A 25,105-nucleotide genomic window follows, 5' to 3' on the forward strand; every position below is an offset into this window, starting at 1 on the left:
TAACATTGCTGAAGTATAGGAAGGTATTAATTAGTTTTTTATAATTAATATTCTAGTATATGTAATCATTTCCTGAAAAATAAAAAAACATCCCTTTTCAGTACAACTGCCAACACATTGAACCTGCTTCTCTTCCTGATTTATTTCATCTATCTGTGTGCTCTGGAACAACCTTTTTCTTAATGTGTTTCCCAATAACTACAACCTGCAGCTCTTCAAGCAGAATGTTAATAGATTTCTTTTTTTTTCTCAATCCTTACCTGCACCTCGCACATGGATGGCACTGATATGCTATAGGTTCTTGTACCTCATATCTGCGGGATAAATGTTTAAAAACAGGTGGCTTGATCCATATTTCACTTAACACTAGGATATTTGCATTCACTGGATTTCTATGATGAGCAATATTAACCACGTCGCTGTCAATATGGATAAAATACATCTCCTCTACACTTCGTATCCATCTTATATTTCAATGTAATATCAATGGTATTACAATTTTAATATGCACTTCGCATCCATGGTAACCTGGCTGGGTATATATATGTCTTGGCCATTTGGGTGGTTAAGTATCGAAATTTGACCATAATGATGTAATTCTTTCTTTTAAGGTTACACGGTGATCAGCATTCATATTTACAAATTTAGGGACACAAAACACGTGTTGAAATGATTGTTTTACTTATTTTATATGAAAACAAGCTACATGCTCTTGCACTCTACAAAGGTAAATTGAATCTGCACTGTTAATTGATCCTATACTTAGCCTGACCTTTAGTGGGTCTGCTGAAGTCTTCCTGTACTAAGCTTTTCTTCAGGTCTTGTATAGTTCAATTGCTATACTAAGATTTTCTTCTGTACTTGTACAGTTCAGGTTGCTATTGAATATTTAAAAAAAAACACTTCACCAAATCTTCTTGTATTGAGATTCGGCCTTCTGATCACAATTTCTGGATTATGCAGTGTAGCAACTGTAAATCTTTAAAGCCACTGTGAAATTATAGGCCTATCTGTATGTCAGTTGGTTAAAGTGTTGGAGAGGCTGTTGAGAACCAGGATCCAGAATTGGGTTGATAGCAATGTTACTTTTGGACAGCATGGATTTGCTAAAGGGACGTCATGTTTTAGTAATCTACTTATTATAATAAGGTGACGACTTCATTGGACAAAGGAGATAGATACACAGATCTGATAGGTATCAAGTTGTGTGTGGGGGGAGCAATATTCCAGAAAAGGGAAGTCACTAGTGGTGTGCTTCAGGGGCCATTGCTGTTTAACCAGTATGTTAATGATATTGGGGAAGATTTGGACCGGAATTTTCAGTTGTTTGCCGAAGATGCAAAGTTTGGATGAACTGAAGAGTAGAGGAGATTGAATAGATTGAGTGAATGGGCAATGGAGTGGGGATGTTAGTTGAATGTTGCAAAATGTAAGTTTTTAAAATTTGGGAAACAAAGATGGGATGTAGAATTTATGTTTGGTGGGGATATATTGTTGGAGGAAATAGATCTTGAAGTGATGGTGGATAAGGATCTAAAATTTAGAGGACACTGACTTGTAGAAGTAAAGAGATTCTTGTTCCATTGTATAAGGCCCTAATTAGGCCACACATGGACTACTGTGCACAGATTTCTTAGTCATCTGGTTTTCAAAAGGATGAAGAAATGTTGGAAAGGATCCAGAAGTGATTGACTAAAGTAGTTTCTGATCTCTGGAGTGTTGAATATGAGGAAAAGTTGAGGAGATGCAATTTACAGTCTAGTGGCTAGGAAGAGAGGTGATATGATAGATGTACAAGTTGTTAAGAGGTTATAGGATCAATGTTAAGAGGTTTTTCATAAAATGGTGGGAGTTCAAGGGAGAACAAGAGTTCATCTCTGGAAGTTGTTCAAGGAGGGTGTGAACAAGGGAGTGAAAGCAGTTTTTTTACATGCAGAGTTGTAAATGATTGGAATGGCTTGCTTGAGAGTGTGGTGTATGCAGAGAATTTGAATGTGTTTAAGGTGCAGTATAATGAGCTGTGTGTGTATGACAAAGGGACCTCCTAGATGAGTCTGACTCCATGGGTTCTTAAGGTAATAATATTTTATACTGCCATATGTGAGCATTTCTAGTTAATTGCATACTCCAATAGCCTTTTCACTTTTTTTTTTATTTGTATTCTTTTGAATATTTTCTGCTACTGTTTTATCACTGGTTTCAGTTAGCAATCTTTTAAAGTAAATAATTTATATAAATCAACTCCACACAAGAGAGAGAGAGAGAGAGATCCCAACCTATTGTGTGTGAGCAAGTGGTTAAAAGAAAGGAATTTGTTGGCGGTTAAAATCTGAGGGTTGTTATCATTGGGAAAAACAGTTGAACTTATGAGTGTGAAATAGCATCTGCTTGTGTGTTAAGTGACTATAAGAAAGTGGAGGAATGGTAGTGACTACTTTGGATCATTGCTCACAACAACTCTTGATACTTTTTGGGCTATAATTTGCTACCTCTTTCTTCAAGCCTCCTTTGTGCAGTTGAACTATTTTTCCCCTCCTTCCACTCACTCCTTTAGTATACACTACCTGAGTTGACTTGAGTTAAAAGCGTAGTCAGAGGCGATGCCATTTCCTTTGCACATTCTGATAGACTGTAATTCATGGTCTTGTTTGCAATGCGATTCTGCAATATCCTAAGCACTTCTAATTCATCAAACCTTCTGTTCTCACTATCTTTGCAAAAAGTCACTCAACTTTTTTTTTTGCTTCTGTCACCTCCCTGCCATCGGCAGTCATTAAGGTTTAGAAAGATTTTTATTTTTTTATTTTATTCCCCTAATACAAAGCACATCTCCGCAAGGGGATGTGCTTTGCATTAGGGGAAAATGCTAAGGAAAGTGATCGGAGCTAACTCCACCTTTACCATGCGTTGCCTCAGACTTGAACTATGTTCAGGGGCAAACTTGACTTACTTGTCTGTTTGCTTACTTGGGAAAAAGGATTAAACCTAGCTTATAAAATTGCTTGGTATCTTTAACATAGTATATACCCAAAGTAAAAACTTTCTACATCTCACTCTCATCCTGAGATTTTTATTTAATAAGGTCAAAGCACCTTGTGGCAACTTGTTGAGGTAAAATTTATAAGCTCTGCGCATTACTTCAACCTTGGCATGTTTGGGTCTGGCTCCCACTGACGAGACCTCAATAAAGGTTGAAACTGGTCTGGATAGTGGCCATTGCCTTTAATGCATAGCATCATACATCTCCGCAAGGGGATGTGCTTTGCATTAGGGGAAAATACTAAGGAAAGTGATCGGCGCTTACTCCACCTTTACCATGAGTTGCCTCAAACTTGAACTATCTATGTTCAGGCACAAACTTGACTGACTTGTCTGTTTGCTTACTTGGGAAAAAGGATTAAAATCTAGATTATAAAATTGCTTGATATCTTTAACACAATCATTAAGGTTATCCTTCCATTCTTACTTTCATATGGCAAAAGAACCCCAAGATTTCCTTTGCCTGCTTAGATAATTTTTTGTTGTCATCTGATTTTGAGTTTCTTATATTCTGGTTACCTTTCTTGTCTGTACCTTGTAAGATTGAAGATAATCCTTCTTACAACTCTCATGATTTTTTTTCTAGCCCCTGTTTAATGATATTACTTATCCATTTACTCTAACCTGATTCTTATTTTAGCTTATATGTAATCTGAATATATAGTCTGATAATGCTTCCTTCAGATACTTCTTAATTATATCCCATGCACTGTTAGCATCCTTCCTTGCAGATTCTTCTACCATGATGCTTAGAGCTGCCTGTAATCTTGTCATTATGAAAAATTATTGAGACAACTACCGTGTTAGAGCAAAACTTTAGTTTAATATAAACCAAAATGAACACGTGACATTTCATATCAAAGTCATCTGGAGCATACACAGATATGCAAAGAAACAAGCTGCACTACAATCTACATGGTTTGCTAAAGTATTGGCCTGACCTCTGGTGGAAAAAAAAACTTTCCTACATCAAAGCTAGAGTCCTGTTACTATTATCTATTAGGTTACAAAGTTAAATTTGGCCTGGAAAGCAACATGTATAATAAAAGAATAATAATTATATATAATGTATAATAAATGCTGAAAATTGCTTAGTCCTAAAGTCAGGGTATGCTGGAAACTAAGTAGACTGAATATGGACCATCTAAATTCTTGGAATTTTTATGCCACCATTATTGTTGAGATTAGGGTGGTTAATCAGAATTTTACAGGCTTCTTTAAATTTTTGTTCATACCAGGCTTTTGTATGATGTAAGGAGCATTTACTTTTCAAATCAATTTGGTGTAGGGTGTTGCAAGCATGATCTGAGAAACCTACTTCACCAAAATTGTTATATTTAATATGTATTTTGTGTTCTTTTTTACATATAGGGATTATACGTCCAGTTTCACCAATATAAGGTAAGTTACAGGTGCAGTAGATGCAATAAACTCCAGGATGTGCCAGTGGGAGGAGAGGATCCTTGGAGGAGTTGAATATGTTTTTTAATTTTATAAGTGGTTTAAAAGCGGCATTAAGATTATAATGGTGTAGGATTCTATTGATTTTTTGATAACCCTTTAATGTATGGGATCTATGGTTTTACTGTAATCTATATTTTTTGAAGTTTTATGAAGAACCTTATTAATAGTAATTTTGTTATAGCCATTATTTATAAATGTGTTGCTAATAATCTTTAATTCTTGTTTAAGAGCTTGTTCATTAGAGCAAATTGTTATAGCTCTGTTTTTAAGGGTGTTAATGACTCCAAATTTTTGCGAAGGTTGGTGATAAGAATTAACATGTGTCGGTTTGCAGTAAACCGCGAAGGATAGACTGCCTGAGGGAAGACTTGTGATCAGTGTATCCAGTAAAGGATGCAAGTTTCATATATAAATTGTTATATATGAAACTATAACAATTTTCAATTTCAATAGTAAATTGTATGCGCTCATGTTGTTTGTTCAGGTGGCTAAGGAATTTACTATTGAAATTGAAAATCAGAACTCGCTCCCGAACAGAGCTATAACAATTTGCTTTAATGAACAAGCTCTTAAACAAGAATTAAAGATTATTAGTAACACATTTATAAATAATGGCTATAACAAATACTATTAATAAAGTTCTTCATAAAACTTCATCAAAAAAGAATATAGTTAGAGTAAAACCATAGCCAATCCCATACATTAAAAGGTTATCAGAAAAAGTCAGTAGAATTCTACATCATCTTAATGCCACTTTTAAACCACCTATAAAATTAAAAAACATATTCAACTCCTCTAAGGATCCTCTCCTCCCACTAGTACATCCTGGAGTTTATTGCATCTACTGTAACTTACCTTATATTGATGAAACTGGATGTACAATCTCTATATGTTTAAAAAAAAAAACAAAAAAAACTAAATATAGCAATTTTGGTGAAGCAGGCCTCTCAGATCACGCTCTCAACACCCTACACCAAATTGACTGGGAAAGTACCTGCTCCTTACATCATATAAAAACATGGTATGAACTAAAATTTAAATAAGCCTGTGAAATTCTGATTAACCACCCTAATCTCAATAATAATGGTGGCATAAAAATTACAAGAATTTGGATGGCCCATATTCAGCCTAGTTAGTTACCAGCATACCTTGACTTTAAGACTTTAACACGTTCACTGCCATGCTGCTCAGTCATAGTTTGTTCCCGCACACCAAGCGCTTTCAAGGTCATTACGAGTAATCTCGTAGCCGGCTTATCAGACAGAATTTTGTTTCATACGCCAACTACGAGTAATCTCGTATCACCCCCATCTTCAAGGTCACTACGAGTAATCTCGTAGCCGGCTTATCAGACAGAATTTTTTTTAATAGGCCAACTACGAGTAATCTCGTATCACTTCCATCTATATATTTCATGTGCTGACAACGGTGTTTATTGCGTCTAGTTTAGTTTTAGTTTCTAGTCTCTAAGAACCTTCAATTTCGCCATGGCCAGTAAACGAAATCTTATTGATATAGAAGTAGAAGCTTATGCTAATATGAGCGATGATGAATTTCATGAAATATTTGATTCCGAAGATGATCCTACAGACGACTAGCGGTGACTCCAATGATGAAGAAACTTTTGAAGATGACGTTAGCATCCAGCCAAATACATCAACATCAATTTATTGGGAAAATTCAGAAGAAGAGCCCTCACAATTTGACTTTGTTGAAACTGCAGGTTTTAAAATTGACGCTGGAAATTTCAGTATCAAAAGGTTAGTTGAACTTTTCTGAAGATATTCTCACAATTTTAGTAGAACAAACCAATTTATATGCTTTACAAAATATTGAGGAAAGCCGAGCGCAGTTCAAAAAAAGTCGAAGAATTTCTAACTGGAAAGCAACAGACATACCTGAAATGAAATTATTTCTTGGACTTTTACTTCATATGGGTCCTTGTAATTTACCGTCTATTGAGCATTATTGGAGTACAAATCAACTTTACAATTTGCCATTTTGGCGCTCTAAAATGAGCCGAAATTGATTTCAAATTTTATTGTGTCATTTGCATTTCGCAGATAATTCCCAAGCAGCCAATGATAAATTGCACAAATTAAGACCAGTCCTAGATCATTTTAATAGTGTAATGCGAAATTGCTACACACCAGACAGAAACTTATCTATTGATGAGTCAGTGATGTTGTGGCACGGTAGACTGGTGTTTCAGCAATACATAAAAAACATAAATATGGCATGAAATTCTCTGAACTGTGCGAATCGAATGGATTGGTGATAAAAAATGAAAATTTATACAGGAAAATCTGAATCCTCTTTAGCGAAAATGGGTCATGCATATGATGTTGTATTCCACTTGATGGAAGAATATTTAGACAGGGGTTATGTATTGCATATGGACAATTTTTATAATTCTGTAGCTCTAACAGAATCGCTTACCGACAGAAAAATGTACGTGTGGAATGCTGAGAAATAAAAACAATCCACCAGATGTTATTCAGAAGAAACTAAAGAAAGGGGAATTTGTCTGGCAAAGAAGAGGTCCTGTTGTAGTCAGCAAATGGAAGGATAAGAGGGAAGTCCTTTCCATTTCAAATATGCACAAATTTGAAATGGTTGAAGCGCAAAATCGGAATGGTAAATTTCAATTAAAACCAAATATCATTAGGGATTATAATTTAGGTTTGTCAGGCACCAATCTTTCTGATCAAATGCTTTCATACTATTCCACCTTGCGAAAGACAATTAGATGGCCAAAGAAATTGGCAATACACATTTTTGAGGTATACATTCAAAATGCACATAAATTTTATAACATGATTACTGGAAATGCAATGTCTGCATTAAAATTTAGAGATCAATTTATCTCAATTTTTGTTGGAATGGATGAACTTACAGCATCAGAGAATATCAGGCGGAATCGGGATTTTCATTATTTGGAAATGTTACCACCAACAGAAAAAAAAGAATCGCCCGCAAAGCCTTGCCGTGTCTGTACAAGAAACAAACGTAGATGCAAAACACGTTATTATTGTCCTGTTTCCCAAGAAAAACCACCATTGTGCACGGAAAATTGTTTTAAAATGTACCATTCTTAATTTGAATAAATTGTTTTTTTATTTTACTGAGTGCTTTTTTTATTTTATTGATTGGTTTTTATTTTTATTGATTTTACTAGTTTTAAATTGATTTACAAATTACGTGTTATACTACAGATTAACTCGCGCTTGGCATAGGAGGTTGGTAATCGACATACGGGTATATTCGTAGTTGGCTACTGAGGCACATACATAATATACTATATTTTAGTTGAAATTATTTCTCTTCTACCAAGCCCCCAGACATGCTCTCCGCTTTATTCAAAATCCAAGGGTCCAAATTAAGGTAATTATAAAAAGGGATAACTCGTGTTTGGCATAGGAGGTCGGTAAATCGACATAAGAGTATACTCGTAGTTGGCTTCTGAAGCTCATATACGAACTAAGAGTATACTCGTAGTTGGCAGCGAATATGTTAAACAATTTTCAGCTTTTATTGGAAACTATTCCACACACACACACACAGTCATACCCCGAAGTTATGTGGTAGATGGGACCAACAAAAAGCACGTAAGTCGAATTCGCGTAACTCGCGAATTCGACTACTATTTTTTAAGAAATATAATCATAATTGTAGTTTTTCGTACATAAAAAAAAATAAAGTTATTTCGATGTCGATGATTTCATAAAATCTAATAGATTTGTCTGATGGCATAATGTCTTTTTCTTGTCATGCAAAATTTCTTCATAGCAAACTAATGATTTTTTTATTCCTTGCCTTGTGGCTACAGTTCGTTCCTCGTTAGAATCTATGTTTTCCAAAATCTGTAAACTTTCTTTTATGATTGTTCTTACTGTGGATTCCTGTAGATCGAACTTCTTTGCTAGCTCACAAATTTTCATTCTGCCTTCAAAATCCTTAATAATGTTGAGTTTTGTTTCCAAAGTCAATGTTTTTCTTTTCTTGCTACCTGTAGAAGAATTGGACTTGCTTCTTTTGTAAGACATTATTATTTTTTATGTCATAAAATTTTTATCAAGAACATAACAATAAACAATCGCAAGGTTTGTAGACTATAAAAATCGTGTATGAATGGAGACTGCGCAAAACACATCAGTACTTGTTCACAGCATGCGCAACACTGGCAAATGTGGCTGATGCCGGAAAGATATGACTAGTGGTGAGGCGTGAAGCAGGACGGGAATACGTACATATAAGAAACTGCATAACTCCAGATTTGTGCAAGTTGGGGTATGACTGTGTGTATATATATATATATATATATATAAGCAAACAAACATGTTGCTCTCCAGGCTAAATTTAATTTTGTAACTTAATAGATAATAGGACTCTAGCTTTGATGTAGTAAAGTTTCTTTTTTTTCCACCAGAGGTCAGGCCAGTAATTGTTGTAACGGTTGGTCAGTAACTTTAGCAAACCATGTAGATTGTAGTAGTGCAGCTTGTTTCTTTGTGTATATATATATGTATGCTTTAGATGATGACCTTGATATGAAGGTCGAAACGTCGAATGTTCATTTTGGTTTATATTAAACTGAAGTTTTGTTCTACCATGGTAGTTGTCTCTATAATTTTTCATAATGTATTCTGATCACCATGTAAGCATGAAGGAAAAGTAATCTTGTCATAATCACCTCCTCTGTAGTTCAACATATATACATCCCTTAACTGAAAATTTCACATTTTGCAGTCTCCCAAGTTAAGACCACATGTTCACTCTCACCAGAAGTAATGGGAGTTACCTTGGTTATGGATAGATTCTCTGATGTCCTAACCAGATCCAGCACTCTCAAATCCTGTATCCTCCCTGTCACATGTCATTTTAAGTAATATTAATAGTTGAATAAATTCCATTTCCATCCTGCCATGTGATCTTTCCTTTTTCTAATTTGTTCCCATAGTTAATCCCCCATAATTACTTAGCCTGCACCTTTGTGTTAATTTGCTAATGCATCACCAACTTTATTATATGGAAGTGAAACATGGGCCAGAAAAAAGGATGAAAAACTGATTCAAACTGCAGAAAGCTTAACCATAAAACAAATTAAGAAATTTTACTATTCCTGAATACGATGGTTGTTTGAAAAGTTTAGTAAAAAAAAAATAAGTGTAGACCTCCATTTAGGTCTACACATTTGGTCCAGCGAGTTTCCAATTTTTTCATCCCATCTAAAAAGTAGAATTTGTCAAATTGTGCAAAATAATCATTGACAGTCTTGATGACATCCTTGTTCGAAGAAAATTTTTTTCCACCGAACCAAATTTTTAACTTTGGGAACAAGAAGTCACACGGGGCCAAGTCCAGAGAATACGGTGGGTGGATGTGAAACCATTTCGAACCTCAATTCGTGTAATTTTGCCACTGCGATGGCCGATGTGTGGGACAGTGCGTTGTCTTGATGAAAGAGCATTTTTTGTGCGCCAGTCTTGGCTGTTTTTTCTTCAGTTATTTTAAATGGTCCAACAATGATGCATAATAGACTCCTGTTATTGTCTTACCCTCTTCTAAATAGTCTATCATGATAATTCCTTGGGAATCCCAAAAAACAGTGGCCATCACCTTCCCAGCTGACAAAACGGTCTTTGCATTTTTTGGTGCTCTTTCACTGGGCATTGTCCACTGTTTTGACTGCTGCTTGGACTCAGATGTGGAGTGTAGATCCAAGTTTCGTCTACAGTCATGAATTAATGCAAAAAATCCTGCGAAGTGCGATTAAACATCGCCAAACACTGTTGAAATGTTAAGTTTAGTTTAATCCTTTATCCAAGTGTGAGCAAAGAAAGTTTGTGCCTGAAAGTATTTTCAGGACTGGGGTAAGGTAGTGCAACACCAGGCAACTCGTTGCAAAGGTGGAGAAAGCTCTCATTACTCCTATCTCAGTATCTCCCATAATGCAAAGCACATCTCCTTGCAGATATGTGTAATGCTATGCATTAAGGCAAGGGTCACACCCATACCGGTTTCCAGCATATCCGCAAGGAGATGTGCTTTGCATTATGGGAGATACTGAGATAGGAGTAATGAGAGCTTTCTCCACCTTTGCAACGAGTTGCCTGGTGTTGCACTACCTTACTCCAGTCCTGAAGATACTTTCAGGCGCAAACTTTGTTTGCTCACACTTGGATAAAGGATTAAACTAAACTTATTATAGTCTAACCAAGTGAAAAATAAACTCTCAACTGTTGAAATGTCTTTTTGTATGCGTTTTTGATTGACAGTCAACAATCTTGGCACCCATCGCGCGCACACAGCTTTTTGATGTGCAATTTTTCGTGCAGGATATTATATACCCATTCAGTTGAGATGCCTACAATCTCAGCAGTCTGCACTTTCACTCGGTGGTCTTCCATAACGATACCATGGATTTTTTCAATCATTTCCTTTGTAGTGACCTCAATCGGATGTCTGAGCACGCTTCATCTTCGATGGATTTAAGACCACGTTTAAACTCATTTATCCAAAAATAGTCTTTAATGCTGGTGCAGAATCTCCATGAACTGCATCTAACTCGGCTTTGATCTGCGTGGTCATCCACTTCTTCAAATAAAAGCATTTTATCACTGCACGAAATCCATTTTTCTCCATTTTTATGAAAAATGCAAACACGGTCATTTTAAATGTTTGCCAAATGAGAACTACGCATTGCATCTGGCTAAAATTTTGCCATGGGTCATGAAAAAGATATGTGACACTGGTATGAATGAACGAATTGTGTCGCCGTCTATTGGAAATCTATCAAACTTTTCAAATAACCCTCGTATAAAGCCAATTAACTATTGTATAAGTAAATATAAACAAAAATGGATAGAAAATCTAAATGGAATAGGCAGTAGCAGACTCTTAAAAATACTATACAGATAGAAAAGAAATAGAAGAAAGTTGGTGATGTTATTGAGACTGGAACAGGCTACTTGACCTAAATCCATGTTAGGAAGATGTCATCCATGTCTTCCTTGCATCCTCTGTATAGCAGCAGCCAACTGTATATTTTGTCATGTTGGCAATTTCATACCAGATAGCCTCAAATGCAATATCTTCCATATCTGTTCTGGTGATTTTTTTTTTCTGCGATTTATCTGATATCAGCAGTACCCCCCCTTCTCCTCACTCCAATCCTATTCTCTTTATCAACTTGGATCAGTCTGCTGCTGGACAAAGGTCTGCACAGTTTTCTCCATTCTATTCCATCCCCTGAAAATTTCAGCTTTTCTTATTCACTGCCTTACTTCTCCTTCCATCATTGATTATGATCTCTTGTCATGTGATGAAATGTCACTTCTGTGCTGTAAGATTCCCCCCCCTCAATTTTAAACTCTTATGTCCTATATTTCTTACCTCCTATATATATCTTACCTCCTATATTTCTCAAACTTCAAAGACTACATTCCTTCAATTCTATAGGCCAGATTAGTCTCAACTATATCTTCACAAAATCTAGGATAACAAACCCTGGATTCTGTGTGAACAATCTTTACAATGTTTCCCTTAAACTCTGTCTGTGATCCTTCAAGTTTGTTTTCTTGGATATTTGCAGCAAATTCCCATTAATATATTACTCTGCCTGCAATGTCTTCAGTCTAGAATGCATAACCTTACAACATTGAACTGACACTCATTTGCTCACAGAACCAGTGGGTGCAGCTCACTGCTGTCACTTATTACTACCCACTACCCTAGCTTTGCAGCATCCCTGGACCATTAATACAAGTTGAACAGTAGTGCAATATAGAATCCTGTGGTACACCAGTGGTCATTCTTCTATATTTGGTATCTCCATACACTTCCTGATACTTGTTAATAAGCCACTCTTTTACTAGCCTATTCTACATTACTTATCCCTGTTGAGGATTTCTATAGTACGCCCACCGTTTGTAGATCTCTGCTTGGCGTTTCTTATATAATAGTCTATTCATGCTGAAGGGGAGAAAGAAATGATGTACGAATTGGTCACCAACATGCGAAATCACATGCTTTCTTGTCTGTCACTGTACTAGTAGTAGCTTGATTTTTGTTGTTGCTTTTTTGCATTATTTTTTTATTATTAATTTGTATGATGGATCCAGTACAGTCAACAAGTTCTGTTGTTAAATGTTTCAGTAGCTCTTGCAAAAGAAGAATATTGAATAATGTACTGACATTCTGCGAAAAAAATCGTTAAAAGGCAGTCTCCTTGTTCCCTTTTCTCAAGTCATAAAACGCGCAAGTGCAATTGTGGGCATATCAGGGTCGACTGTTAAAAAGAATTTTTAGGGAATCAAAAGGTGAAGGTAAGCCAAAATTTAAATCTCCTAAAAAAAAAAAAGTGCCAGAGAAAGAAAGCCATCGAAACGTTGCTTTGAATGATTTTGATGTAGGCATTATAAGAACTATTCACGAATTTTACTTAGTTGAGAAAAGAGTGCCAATTGTTCTGAAATTGATTCTTGTGCATAAAGAAAAAATTAATTTTTCTTGGAAAAGAGAAACTTTAAGGAAAATACTTCGTGAAATTGGATTTTGTTTTAATGCTATTAAAAATTATTAATTTATGTTTGGGCAGAAGTGAAAAGTTTCATTCGCCATCTCAACGTAACTGGGGATATTGACATGTCAAAACTTTTTAAGCTTTCAGAACAGGCGATTGAAAGTATTACAGTTCAAAACTGGGGAAAATATTGTTCTCATGTCACCTCATTGGAAAATATGTATTGGGACAGAGACGGAATTATCGAAGAATTATGCTAACCTTTGGTGATCAGTTTAAGTGAAAGTGATGGCGATTTGGACATCGATTCAGATGACTATGAAGATTAAAAGGATTTGATAATGGTATTTTTTTCCAACCTTTTTTTTTGCATGGATTTGTTAAAAAAGTCACAACAAGTCGTAAATAATTAACCGGTTTAGGACATTAAAGTGTCTCAGTTCTCTCAACTGTAAGTTTAGAATATCTAAGTTCATTTGAAAAAAAATTTGTTTTTCTGTATAATTATTTTTATTTTATAGAAAGCTTTCTTAAAAATAAATTTCGTGAGCTTACTGCTAAAGCAAGACCTAACTTGAACAAACCTAGGCTGCTATCTTCTTTAGAATATCATGCTGTTTACCTGCTTCTGGATATCAGACTTCACCAACTTCTCTAATATCTTATAATGACCATTTGTTAATGAACAAATTATCTCTGTTCTTAATGACCAGAAAACGATTTGTCTATAACTGTTTGCATCACTCCTAACTTCATCTTCACATAATGGACTTTCTTGCGTTCCTTTTATGCATTAGGAATCTTATTCATGCTGACATTTATGTTGAACATCTAGTTCAGGGACATTGCTTCTTTTGCACGTTCCTTCTAGAGTCCATACCAGCATCCTATCCATCCCTATGACTTTTTGAATCAAGCACTTGTAATAGCTTCCATAATTCTGGTGTCTCAACTTATTCTTTTATAACCTTTTGTCTAGTAACCCACCTTGTTCCTCTAGAGAGCTGTCTCAAGCCTATTGCCTATATACTTATTAGCACACAATGGTACCTCATTTTAAGTGGGAGATGAATTTCATTGCTTAGTGTGAGACTTCCATCCTGTTTGAGCTAATAAAAATCGAACTTCAAATGTAGGGAAGCCTGAAGTGGCTTGAAAAAGTTTCATGTTTGATCTTGAGCAAGGTTTCTTGAGTAGGTAAAAAATAAACTATACAAAAAATTATAAAAATTAATAAAATGCAGGAAAAAAAATCCTTATCCCACACACATTAGTAATATTCTAGTGTTTTACAAGACCTCAATAAAAAAAAACAAAGACAAACCAGACTACAACAAAACTATAACCATTCCTTACATTAAAGGGACATCAGATAAAATAAACAGAATACTATAAAAATACAACCTCAAAGCCACCTCTAAACCTCCTGCAAAATTAAAAAGCTTGGAGACATGGAATCGACTGGAAAAGCACTAGTTGTCTACATCACACCAAAATGGTATGAATGCAAATTTAAGGAAGCCTGTGAGATTATTATCAACCACCCCAATCTGAACAGTAATGATGGTCTAAAAATCCCAAATATATAGAAGGCACATATTCGACCCACAGAACCTTCCTCTCTAAGAGTAACTGTAAACAGGATTGTAGATAATCCATATTTCTCATAGAAAGGTTTAGACGTTGGTTAAACATGCTTATTAAATAATTTAAGGAATTTACAATGTACACAGGATATAAATTAATCCGTACTACATCCGGTTTCACTAGTACAGCCACTCTGGTCTTGCAGACCATGCTTTGGATACATGCCACAGAATACAGTGGAAGAAAGCCACAGTAATACACCGTAGTAAATTCAAATTTGAAAGACTATTCATGGAATCAGCCTCAGTCCTAACCTCAACAAATTTGGTTGCATGAAATTGTCCCAAATTTGGGAGACTTACATCAGAAGACCTTCAGCCCAATGGCCAAGAATACCTACATATCCCGCTAGGGGCACCATCAGAACTTTTAGGAAAAACAATAGCTTCCTGCTTTGTCCTCGTTTACTGTGAGTAGTGCCTGCGTGCACTTGTCTTTATTTTAAGTTCTTGTGAAGATGGCAACGTGACGTTACCGAAATATTGGAAATATAGATTAAAGTTTAATTTAATTTATATCCTGTGTACGTTGTAAATTCCTTAAATTATTTAATAAGCATGTAGATAATCCAGGATCCTAAATCAAAAATAACAATTGTAATGTTAAAAATAGGATATCATTGTTACTGAAAGAAAACTATCTATAAGAAAGAATGTTTATTCATGTTATCATAAATAGAATTTAGCTTCATGTAGTTTCTAAATAATTAAATTTTTTTTTTTTCACTAGAGGTCATGCCAGTAGAATAACCTGTGATCAAATAATTGTTTCTCTAGCTTACTGTATGTAATGTAACTCAGCTTATCCTGTATATTTGTATATGCTCCAGATGATCTTAATGTGAAGATCGAAATGTCGAGAAATTAAGAGTTTTTTATAACACGGTTGTAAAGTCTATAATTTCTAAAATGAATGCTGATCACCGTGCAACATTAAAAGAAAGGTAAAATGAATTTTGCAGTATGAGGTTTTGTGTTGTCCTAAGAATAGCATTTTCTTTCAATTAACTAGTCCTGGTTGTTTTTGAAGTAATGCATTCTGCAGATGGTCGAGTTGCATTGAGTAATCTTGGCTGTAATTGTTTGGCCTGCAGTGAGAAACTTGTAGTGGACAATATCAGCTCCAGTCCACCACACACACACACACACACACACACACACACACACACACACACACACACACAAGCATGGTCTTCTGGTGATGAAGCAGTGCATTTGAAGTGTTACTGGATTGTTTGCTAACAACTGATAAGTTCACTTCCTGTTAGAGTACAAGATCCATTTTTCATCACAAGTGAGCAAGTAATCCAAAAGCGGCTCGTTTTTATGACATGAAAGAATTGAACAAATTGATAGCTTGAAGTTTGTCATCTGATAACGCTTGTGGGACCCATTTACTTAGCTTACATGATTTTCCCAGTTCATGCAAGTATAAATGAATTGTTTCACCACTCACATTAAACATTTGTGAAAGATCTTGACATCTTATAATAAATTTAGTTTAATCCTTTATCCAAGTGTGAGCAAACAAAGTTTGCGCCTGAAAGTATCTTCAGGACTGGGGTAAGGTGGTACAACACCAGGGAAACTCGTTGCAAAGGTGGAGCAAGCTACCAACAACTCCTGGCTTCCACTGAAGAGACCTCAATAAAGGTCGAAACTAGTCTGGGTAGTAGCCCTTCCCTTAATGCATAACATTAGACATATCCGCAAGGAGATGTGTTTTGCATTATAGGAGATACTGAGACAGGAGTTGTTGGTAGCTTGCTCCACCTTTGCAACGAGTTGCCCTGGTGTTGTACCACCTTACCCCAGTCCTGAAGATACTTTCAGGTGCAAACTTTGTTTGCTCACACTTGGATAAAGGATTAAACTAAATTTATTATACTCTAGCCAAGTGAAAAATAAAATTTCAACATCTTGACATCTTAATCTTGAATTATTTTCAACAGCGGCACATAATTCTTCCTTTATCAATAATGGAGGCTCTTCCTGAACATGGTGCATCAAGTGATTCATCACCAGAAACAAATTTCTTAAACCATTTCTGCTACCGCATCTTTTCCAAATGCCACACGTATCTTACAGGAAGCCTTGGAACCGAGTTTAAATTTATAAAGCAAACACCAGGCTCAACTGATATTTTATAAGGGTTCAAAGTCGCAGAAAAAAAGAGTATACACCAAGTTAGAGTGCACCAATTGACTGACATATTTGTGCCTCCTGATGCACGTAAAAAAATTGGGCTCTGCAAACCACTACAAAAAAAAGAAGTTACTGCAGCAAACTACCGAAAACCGTACAAACTTTTTTGGTTACCTGATAATTATGGAACAGAGGTTTGAACATTTGGGTGTGGGTGGGGGGCATACAATCAGGACTAGAATGCTTCAGACAATACTGAACGAGGTATACTGAGCTGCTTGTGGTATAATGAAGGCTGATAGTTGTTCCCAATGGCTTTGGATGGATTAGGAACTACTGCTGTTAAGAAACTTTTCAAAAGTTGGATTTTTGTTTATTGCTGGCTTTTTATTACAGTTGCTGTTTGTGGTATAGGCTCAGTGTTAAGCTGTACTTTGTCTTGATTCCTTTGTCACATGAATTTTTGTTAACTCATGCTGATATTCATTTAAAATATTTTGCTGTTTTCAATGTAGTCCTGTATTCCTGGTCCATGTATTCCTTAATCACAACCCTGGATAATCTGGCCTATAAATTGAAGTTCCAGGTCTTATTACTTTTGTTATTATTATTACCTGACACCTTCAGGGAGTCCAAAGACTCATCGTGGGAGGGCACACTACTCTACTTCGCTAAATACAATTCATCCTCTCCACTACTACTTAATTCTCCAACTACGACACTACCACCATCAACGCCATCTATCGCCCATCATCAACAACTGTATTTTTTCTGTAATTTGTGTGTGTTCTGAAGGTCGATTTGTCTGTACGTGAGATGAAAAACTTCAGTTTCCGAAAGAAAAAACCCTGCTACTACCGTATGAGATCGGCTAACTCACCTTCAACTGAAAAATACCATATAAGGATTCTCCTCGTCACGACGAGAATCGAACCCAGGTCTTTTCCGATCAAAGGGCGCAATGTTCCGCTATTCTTCCAATTGCCCTATGGCAGGCAATGTTCACTTATTATTATTTGTTCACTTATTCTCCTTCCATTCTCTTTGAACCTCTTTTTAAACTGATTAAACAAAAATATTAGTTTCATTGTTAACTCCCTGTAACATTCCCTTGAAGCTTGTAATGGTATGCCATCAAGTACAATTGTTTTATTAATTCCTCATTTTTTGTTTCATTCCATCTAGTTTATGGCATAGCATTTCATTTACCTGCATAAAATATCTATGAAGTGCTCATCAAATACTTTGGCTATATCCTTTAATGGTTACCTGTCTGTCGTTCTAATCAACTTCCACTATTTTCCTATAATCATTCTTTCTTCTACTGGGTACATATTAAAAGAACTCAGTTGTTTTTAAGGATACTTGTGACATAACACTGAATGATATATGCACGTAAACACAAGAAAGATATTTAATTAACCAAATATTTCGGTCTGGAAATAGCAGACCATCCTCAGTGGTATTACAAGAACAGTTTTAAAAAATAAATACAAGCTAGAATACTAACAATAGATTGTTAAAATAGAACATGCCGTATGATGTTATATCACTAAGTATGAAACGGAATATTTTGAAGTAGAGACATGATTGAAAAAAAAAAAAAAATTAATGAGTAATCTTGATTAGACTTTCCCAGATTTTTGATATAGATATACAGTCATTACGATTCAGGTTGGGACGATGGAGGAAGGCCTCCACGCCTTCCTTGAATAAACGTTCAAACCTATAACGGGATCTTATGGTTAGCTTTGATATAGAATCTTTATATACCAATGTACCTCTCAAGGAAACTTTAAAATTACTTGCTGACATCTTTCCTGAAGACATTATAAAACTATTCGATTTTGTAATACATTCTGGATATTTCGTATGTCGAAATAAATTTTACAACCAAGTAGAAGGAACGCCCATGGGAAGTCCTCTTTCTCCTGCTTTAGCCAACTTTTATTTAGAACATTTAGAAAAAGTCCTCTTCTCATCTATTTTCCCTCAACCATCCTTTTGGGTAAGATATATAGATGACATCTTTACTATTTGGCCACACAGCAAAAACCCTTTACCTTCTTTTTTAAACAGTATCAATTCCTTGCATCATCGTATAAAGTTTACTATGGAAATAGAAGAAAACAACTAGTTATCTTTTTTAGATGTTCTCCTCATCCAGTCACCTTCAAATACTCTTACAACTACAGCATACAGGAAACCAACCTTCACAGGTCGTTATATTCTTAAAGAATCAGCCCATCATCCATGTCAAAAAATAGGAATTATAAAATGTCTCATCAGAAGAGCCAAAACTAATCGTTCTACTTTTGATTATCTACAGAAAGAACTTTCTATTATCCAACAACACATGAAACTCAATGGCTTTACTGAAAAAAGTACTCAACATCTTCTCAATTCTTATAATCCTCCACAAAACAAAGTTTCAATATGTTGAGTGCCTATTCCTTATATCTCCGGTATTTCAGAACCTATCGCAAGAATTTTAAAGAAATATGATTTAACAACTACGTATTTACCTATTAACAAATTGTCTTCTCATTTTCCTTCTCCTAAAGACAAACGCTCAACTTTATCTCTTCCTGAAGTTTATCAAATTCCTTGCAACTGTGATCTCTCTTATTTTGGACAGACTGGACATTCTTTTGAAAAAATAATCCAAGAACATCAATCCTCCATTCTTCACAACAAACCTAAAAAGTCTAGATTGGCTCAACATGGGATTGAAACTGACCACAGCATCTTTTGGTCCAGGACTAGCCTCTTTTTTTATCTCTTGCATAGATCCCTTTATAGGTTTGAACGTTTATTCAAGGAAAGCGTGGAGGCCTTGCTCCATCTTAATGACTGTATATCTATATCAAAAATCTGGGAAAGTCTAATCAAGATTACTCATTATTTTTTTAATTTAATTTAATTTTTTTTTCAGTCATGTCTCTACTTCAAAATATTCCGTTTCATACTTAGTGATATAACATCACGCGACATGTTCTATTTTTAACGATCTATTGTTAGTATTCTAGCTTGTATTTATTTTTTAAAACTGTTCTTGTAATACCACTGAGGATGGTCTGCTGTTTTCAGACCGAAATATTTAGTTAATTAAATATCTTTCTTGTGTCTACGTGCATGTATCATTCAAAAGAACTCGGATTTTTCTGTGTCATATAAGCTGAATGTTGTTCATACTTTACTCTTGGATTCTTACCAGTTATTAGACATTTCTTTGCCTGCTCTTTACTCCTTGTGTAACTGGTTGCCACACACACATCCTCCTTTATAATACTGCCTTTTTCCAGATTGTTGGCTTAATTTCATCATTCATTTTGTACCTGCCTCATTTAACCTTTTGAAGTGCATTCAGATATTGCTGGTATTAAATATTCCATAAACAGTAGTCAAGTAAAGTCTCCTTTTCATCTAATTCTTCATGGGATGAGAAATCAAATACAAAAGGAGCTTACTGTAATCACCTCATTAGTAGTTTTCAGATATTTCCTTTCCTCACAGAAGCCCTCATATAACAAGTCACCTTCATGCCATTTCACCTCATTCCTAACATCTGATGCAGTGATCAATTCCAAGATTCAATCCTTGTGTATCCTAAGGAAGTTGTTCAACTCAAAATTTACCTCTTATCTATAGAAAGATAAGAAAATAGTCTGAGATCAGAACAGGATAATATCATTGTGGTCACTAACACTAATATAAATACAGCCATAAATTAAAGATGCTAAGAAATTATATTCTTGGTTTGATCCTTTGTTTGATCCAAACAGATCACCCAATGATGAGTGACCTGAAGAATCATTTAACTTATTACTCAGTACTGGTTCTACTTAGTGGTAGCTCCACCCAGCAACAAACCCACCCTACCACTGAGCAGAGTTGCTCATATCCCAGGGAAAAGCATCCACCAAAATGGCTGTGAGACCATTTCAGCAGACTTTCCACATCCACGGCCTGCATCAGTGGGAGCCAGACCCAGAAGAGATACCAAGGTAGAAATAATGCAGAAGTCACATTTCCATATACAAGTAATGAAAAGATATATGTATCACCTTATTATTAAATTACTCTGGATTAGAACTGTTGAAAGTTTTTTTCACTTGGTTAAACTGTAAATTAAAGATGCCAAGAAATTATATTCTTGGTTTAATCCTTTATCCAAGTGTAAGCAAAGTTTGTGCACAAATTTTCTTCACGACTGGACAGCTTGTATGTAGAGGCTAAAGTGACTTCATATTAACTTGGAAGCTTTATCTGCTTACACTTAGATAAAGGATTAAACCAAGAATATAATTTCTTGGCATCTTCAATTTGTAGTTTAACCAAATGAAAAAACTTTCAACATTGATACAGCCAAAAAAAAAAAATGAATGTCTTAGAGATTATCCTAATATTTCAGATTCTGACCATGCTAACTCCTGGGGGGGGGACTTTAAAAGGATTACCCAAAGTTCTCCTGAAATTATTAAAAAGCTTAAATCTTTTTTAGTTCCACCAAAAATCTATAAACCCAATAAACTTCGTACCCACAAAGTACATGACTGAGTTTTCATTCTTCAGATTAGCCAAACATTGTGAAAGATTATCAAATGCCTTTCACCCTCACTGACCATAACTTTTTATTACATAAAATGCTTTACTCATTTTGAAGTCTAATCCAAAATTTAATTTTAAACAATTCTGATATCCTGGTCAATTTAACACTTCTCTCTTCATCCCTTAATAACACCTTTTCACTATTAAAAAATCAATCAGATTACAACAAATTTACCATCAGTGATGGATTCTTCACTTGAAAGAACAAAATATACAACTTGTCTCCATAATTTTCCAAAATGTATTCGGATCACTGTGTAAGCCTAAAAGAAAGGATACAACTGATAGAGAGTAGCTAAGTTCATCCTCTTTTTTTCCCCTGTTATTTGACATAGGACATGTTGAAAAACATGCTGTAGATGCCTTTATTTTTAAACTTATCTAGTTAAGATAGTGGCATTAAAAAATGACAAACTGGCTTTTGCACTGCTATGAGTGTTATAGCCAGACATCCCCACAACTGAACAAATAGCTGAGATATCAAAAAAAATTCATCTGTTTTCAAGACCCTTTTAAAATAATGCAATCACTATTCTTTATATTTGGGTACCTCAGAAAAAAAGCAGCCAAAACTTTAAAAGAAATATAGTTTGTGCTGCTTTTAGACCCAGACCCATGTCCAGCTTGGGTACTTTCCACAAGACTTTTTTTTTTTTTTTTAAGTTCCGTACACCTGCAGGTTGGCCTGTGAACAAATTGTGAGATCTGCCAATGTCTCTGGAAAAATTCAAGAAATATGACTTCTGCAATTATAACAGTGTGGTTTAGCAGATCATGCCATTCTACAAGGTCTGACAAAAAAATAATGAGGTTTTTTTTTTTTTTTTATCAACAATCGGCAGCACTGTCAAACTGATGATGTAATATGTTAGTGGTTCCCGCTCTTTCTGTCAGTACCAGTTTATTGTCGGTAAGGTAAACACCTGGTGAGTTATTGTGTTTTTAATAAGCGGATGCCTGGTCTGTTTGGCACGAAAATGAAGTGAAATCTTAAACAATGTTGTGTGTTTAAATTTTATGTTACACTGAACAATAGTGCTACTGAAACATTCACTAAAATTAAGCGTGCATATGGCAACGATTCTTTATCATGTGCACAGTGTGGAAGGTGTGCAGGGTGGCCATCAATAGTTATGGTGTGGTCCACCATAACTATTGATGGCCCATATTCTTGGTGTGGTCCACCAAGAATTTAACTTTCTGGAGCAGTTTGCAATCCCTGGATGTATCCTGAGATTGTGAATGATTAGACTTGCATTAAGACAATGTGTCTTCTCATTCTATGCTGTCATTTTGCAAGTATTTACACACACAAAAAAAAAATGCATTACTTTTGGAACAGCAACTGTACTCACCCATCTTGTCTCTGTGTGACTTTTCCCCAAGAACAAGATGAAAGGTACCCATTTTGAGATTGTAGAAAATAGCTGAGGTGCTGCAATGGGAGCCATAACCAAGCTAACAGAAGAGGATTACCAATCCTCTTCTGTTAGCTTGTTATACCACATGGATGGAACGTTGGAACAGGTGCATTTCGTGTGGGGAGAATTACTTTGAAGGTGGCTGCGATGTATCAGATTAATTGAATACACAATTTTATACAGATTTCGTCTAATTACTTTTCTGCTAGATTCTTTATCATGCATTCTTGTATGTATCAAAACTGCCCACAGAATTAACTGTGGAGGGAGACTAACTTTATTGCCATAAGTCTCCAATTATGAGCTTTTTTTTTTTAATCAACTGAACCTAAAAGTTAGTTCCCAAGATGAGGGGGAAACCATAATTTTTATCGAATAGGTAGAAAGGCTTAGGTTTTGGCAGTTTATTAGTTTATTTACTGGTTTTAATAAAAAAACATGAGAATAGTAAAAATATTTAACTTATTTGCTGATATTTTGCTGGTGTTATACCCAATAATTTCAGAGCACAAAACTCAGTGTGTGTGAATGGCAACAATTAGTTAACAGTAGGACTAGTTTAAACGTTGTAATGGACAACACAAGGAATTGAAGTTCTAATTGGTGCCATCTATTGTTGGATAATGGGACTTTAGTTCCTAGTGTTGTCTTACAATTTTTAAACTGGTCCCACTGTTTACTAATTGTTGCTGTTCACTTACTGTGACAGTTTTTGTACACTGAAAATACTGGGCATAACACCAGCAAAGTATCAGCAAATAAGTGAAATAGTATTTTATTATTCTTGGGGCATGAATTAAAACCTATAAATAAGCTAATCACATTATTTTATCTTCCACTCCACATACTAGTAACTTACACCTATAGAGGACACCTTACCTGGACTTCAGGCTTTGTCTAATAACTTCCTTTGTGTGTGTGTGTGTTGCCTGTATGCACAGTTTTAATTGTCCCTGAAATCTCTGACAGATGAAACATGAGTCAAAACTACTGTAATTTATTATGTGCTGTCTTCATCCTGCTTAATTGTCAACATGAAAACTTCAACCAACAAATAAGCCAAATACATGCTAAATATTCAGATGCAAATATTCAAATTTCTGCATTTCTTATACGTATTAGATTTAAAGATATTTGAAGTACATAATATTGCTTTTCTTTTAATTATTCATAAAATTTGTAATGTTATTTGTAATTTTTTACAGTTAAAATCACAGTGTTCTACATCATATTCTATGCTTGCCTTGCTGCATTTTGGACTTGTATGCTTGTTATATTCTATCAGACACTTAAAAATGATGAACCTAAATGGCAGTTAAGCAGCAGCAGGATTGGGTCAAGTCCTGGTAAATATTTGAAATTTTTGCAAGGATATATATGTATTTTAATCAACTTTCTTGGAATTTAGTCAAAATATGGATGTTGAATGTTGCAGACTTGGTTGCATGCCTGGTTAGCCGAGTAGTTAGCACATCCACTCTCCAACCAACAGGTTTCAGATTCAAATTACACCATGGGCATGGATGTTTGTGAATGTCTTTATGTTGGAGATGGATCTTATCACCCAGTATATGAGACCACTGTCCTGCTTATTGGATGTCTGAAGTGGCTTGAAAATGTTCCATGTCTAGAGATATAAAGAGCCAATAGGCTTCATTTCGGCGATGTAAACATTATTTAAATAATAATTTATGGGTGTACCTTTTTGACAACTCGTATAGCAGAGTATATATATATATATATATATATATATATATATATATAAGTTCTTTTCACTATACCCTTAGTATTATACTTTGGTTCAGCTACTCGCTGATGAGATCTCAAAGATCGAAACCGGTCTGGATAGTGACCTCCCACCATAATGTATAACATCATACGTCTTCTAGGAGATGGGTTTTACATTATGGAAAATACTAAGAATAGCGATCAGAACTTTCTCCACCTTTGCTACGCGTTGCCCTAGTTTGTACTACATACTTTAACTACGTGCTTTAACTTACGCTAGTAGTCGCCGATACGTTTATAGTTACTATATTCAGCATGAAACTCTTTGATCCCGATCTTTGAGTTTCTTATTTGGTTTTAAAACAATGTGGGATTTAATATCCCCTTAATTTAAATATAAAATCAATAAAAATAGGGGGAAAAACCCCTTAAATCCCCCCCCCAGGTATGAATGTACTATAGGTTTATAGAACACTTTTGCAGATGAGTGCCACATAATAAAACCTCTGTGGGATTGAATCCTACTG

The 25,105-nt window shown here is 35.2% G+C and overlaps 1 protein-coding gene across 1 annotated transcript in view; it reads left to right on the forward strand.

The window, feature by feature from the left end:
* nrv3 (sodium/potassium-transporting ATPase subunit nervana 3) overlaps positions 1–25,105 on the forward strand; it is a 95,415-nt gene that overhangs the window by 16,460 nt on the left and 53,850 nt on the right. The window contains exon 2 of the mRNA XM_090411010.1: positions 24,056–24,196. Coding sequence (XP_090267136.1) covers positions 24,056–24,196 — 141 coding nt within the window. The remainder of the gene's footprint in view (positions 1–24,055; positions 24,197–25,105) is intronic.

The sequence above is a fragment of the Typopeltis vanoorti genome, chromosome 21, assembly GCF_054136105.1.
Source record: "Typopeltis vanoorti isolate ZY-2024b chromosome 21, IOZ_Tvanoo_1.0, whole genome shotgun sequence".
Classification (NCBI taxonomy): Eukaryota; Metazoa; Arthropoda; class Arachnida; order Uropygi; family Thelyphonidae; genus Typopeltis; species Typopeltis vanoorti.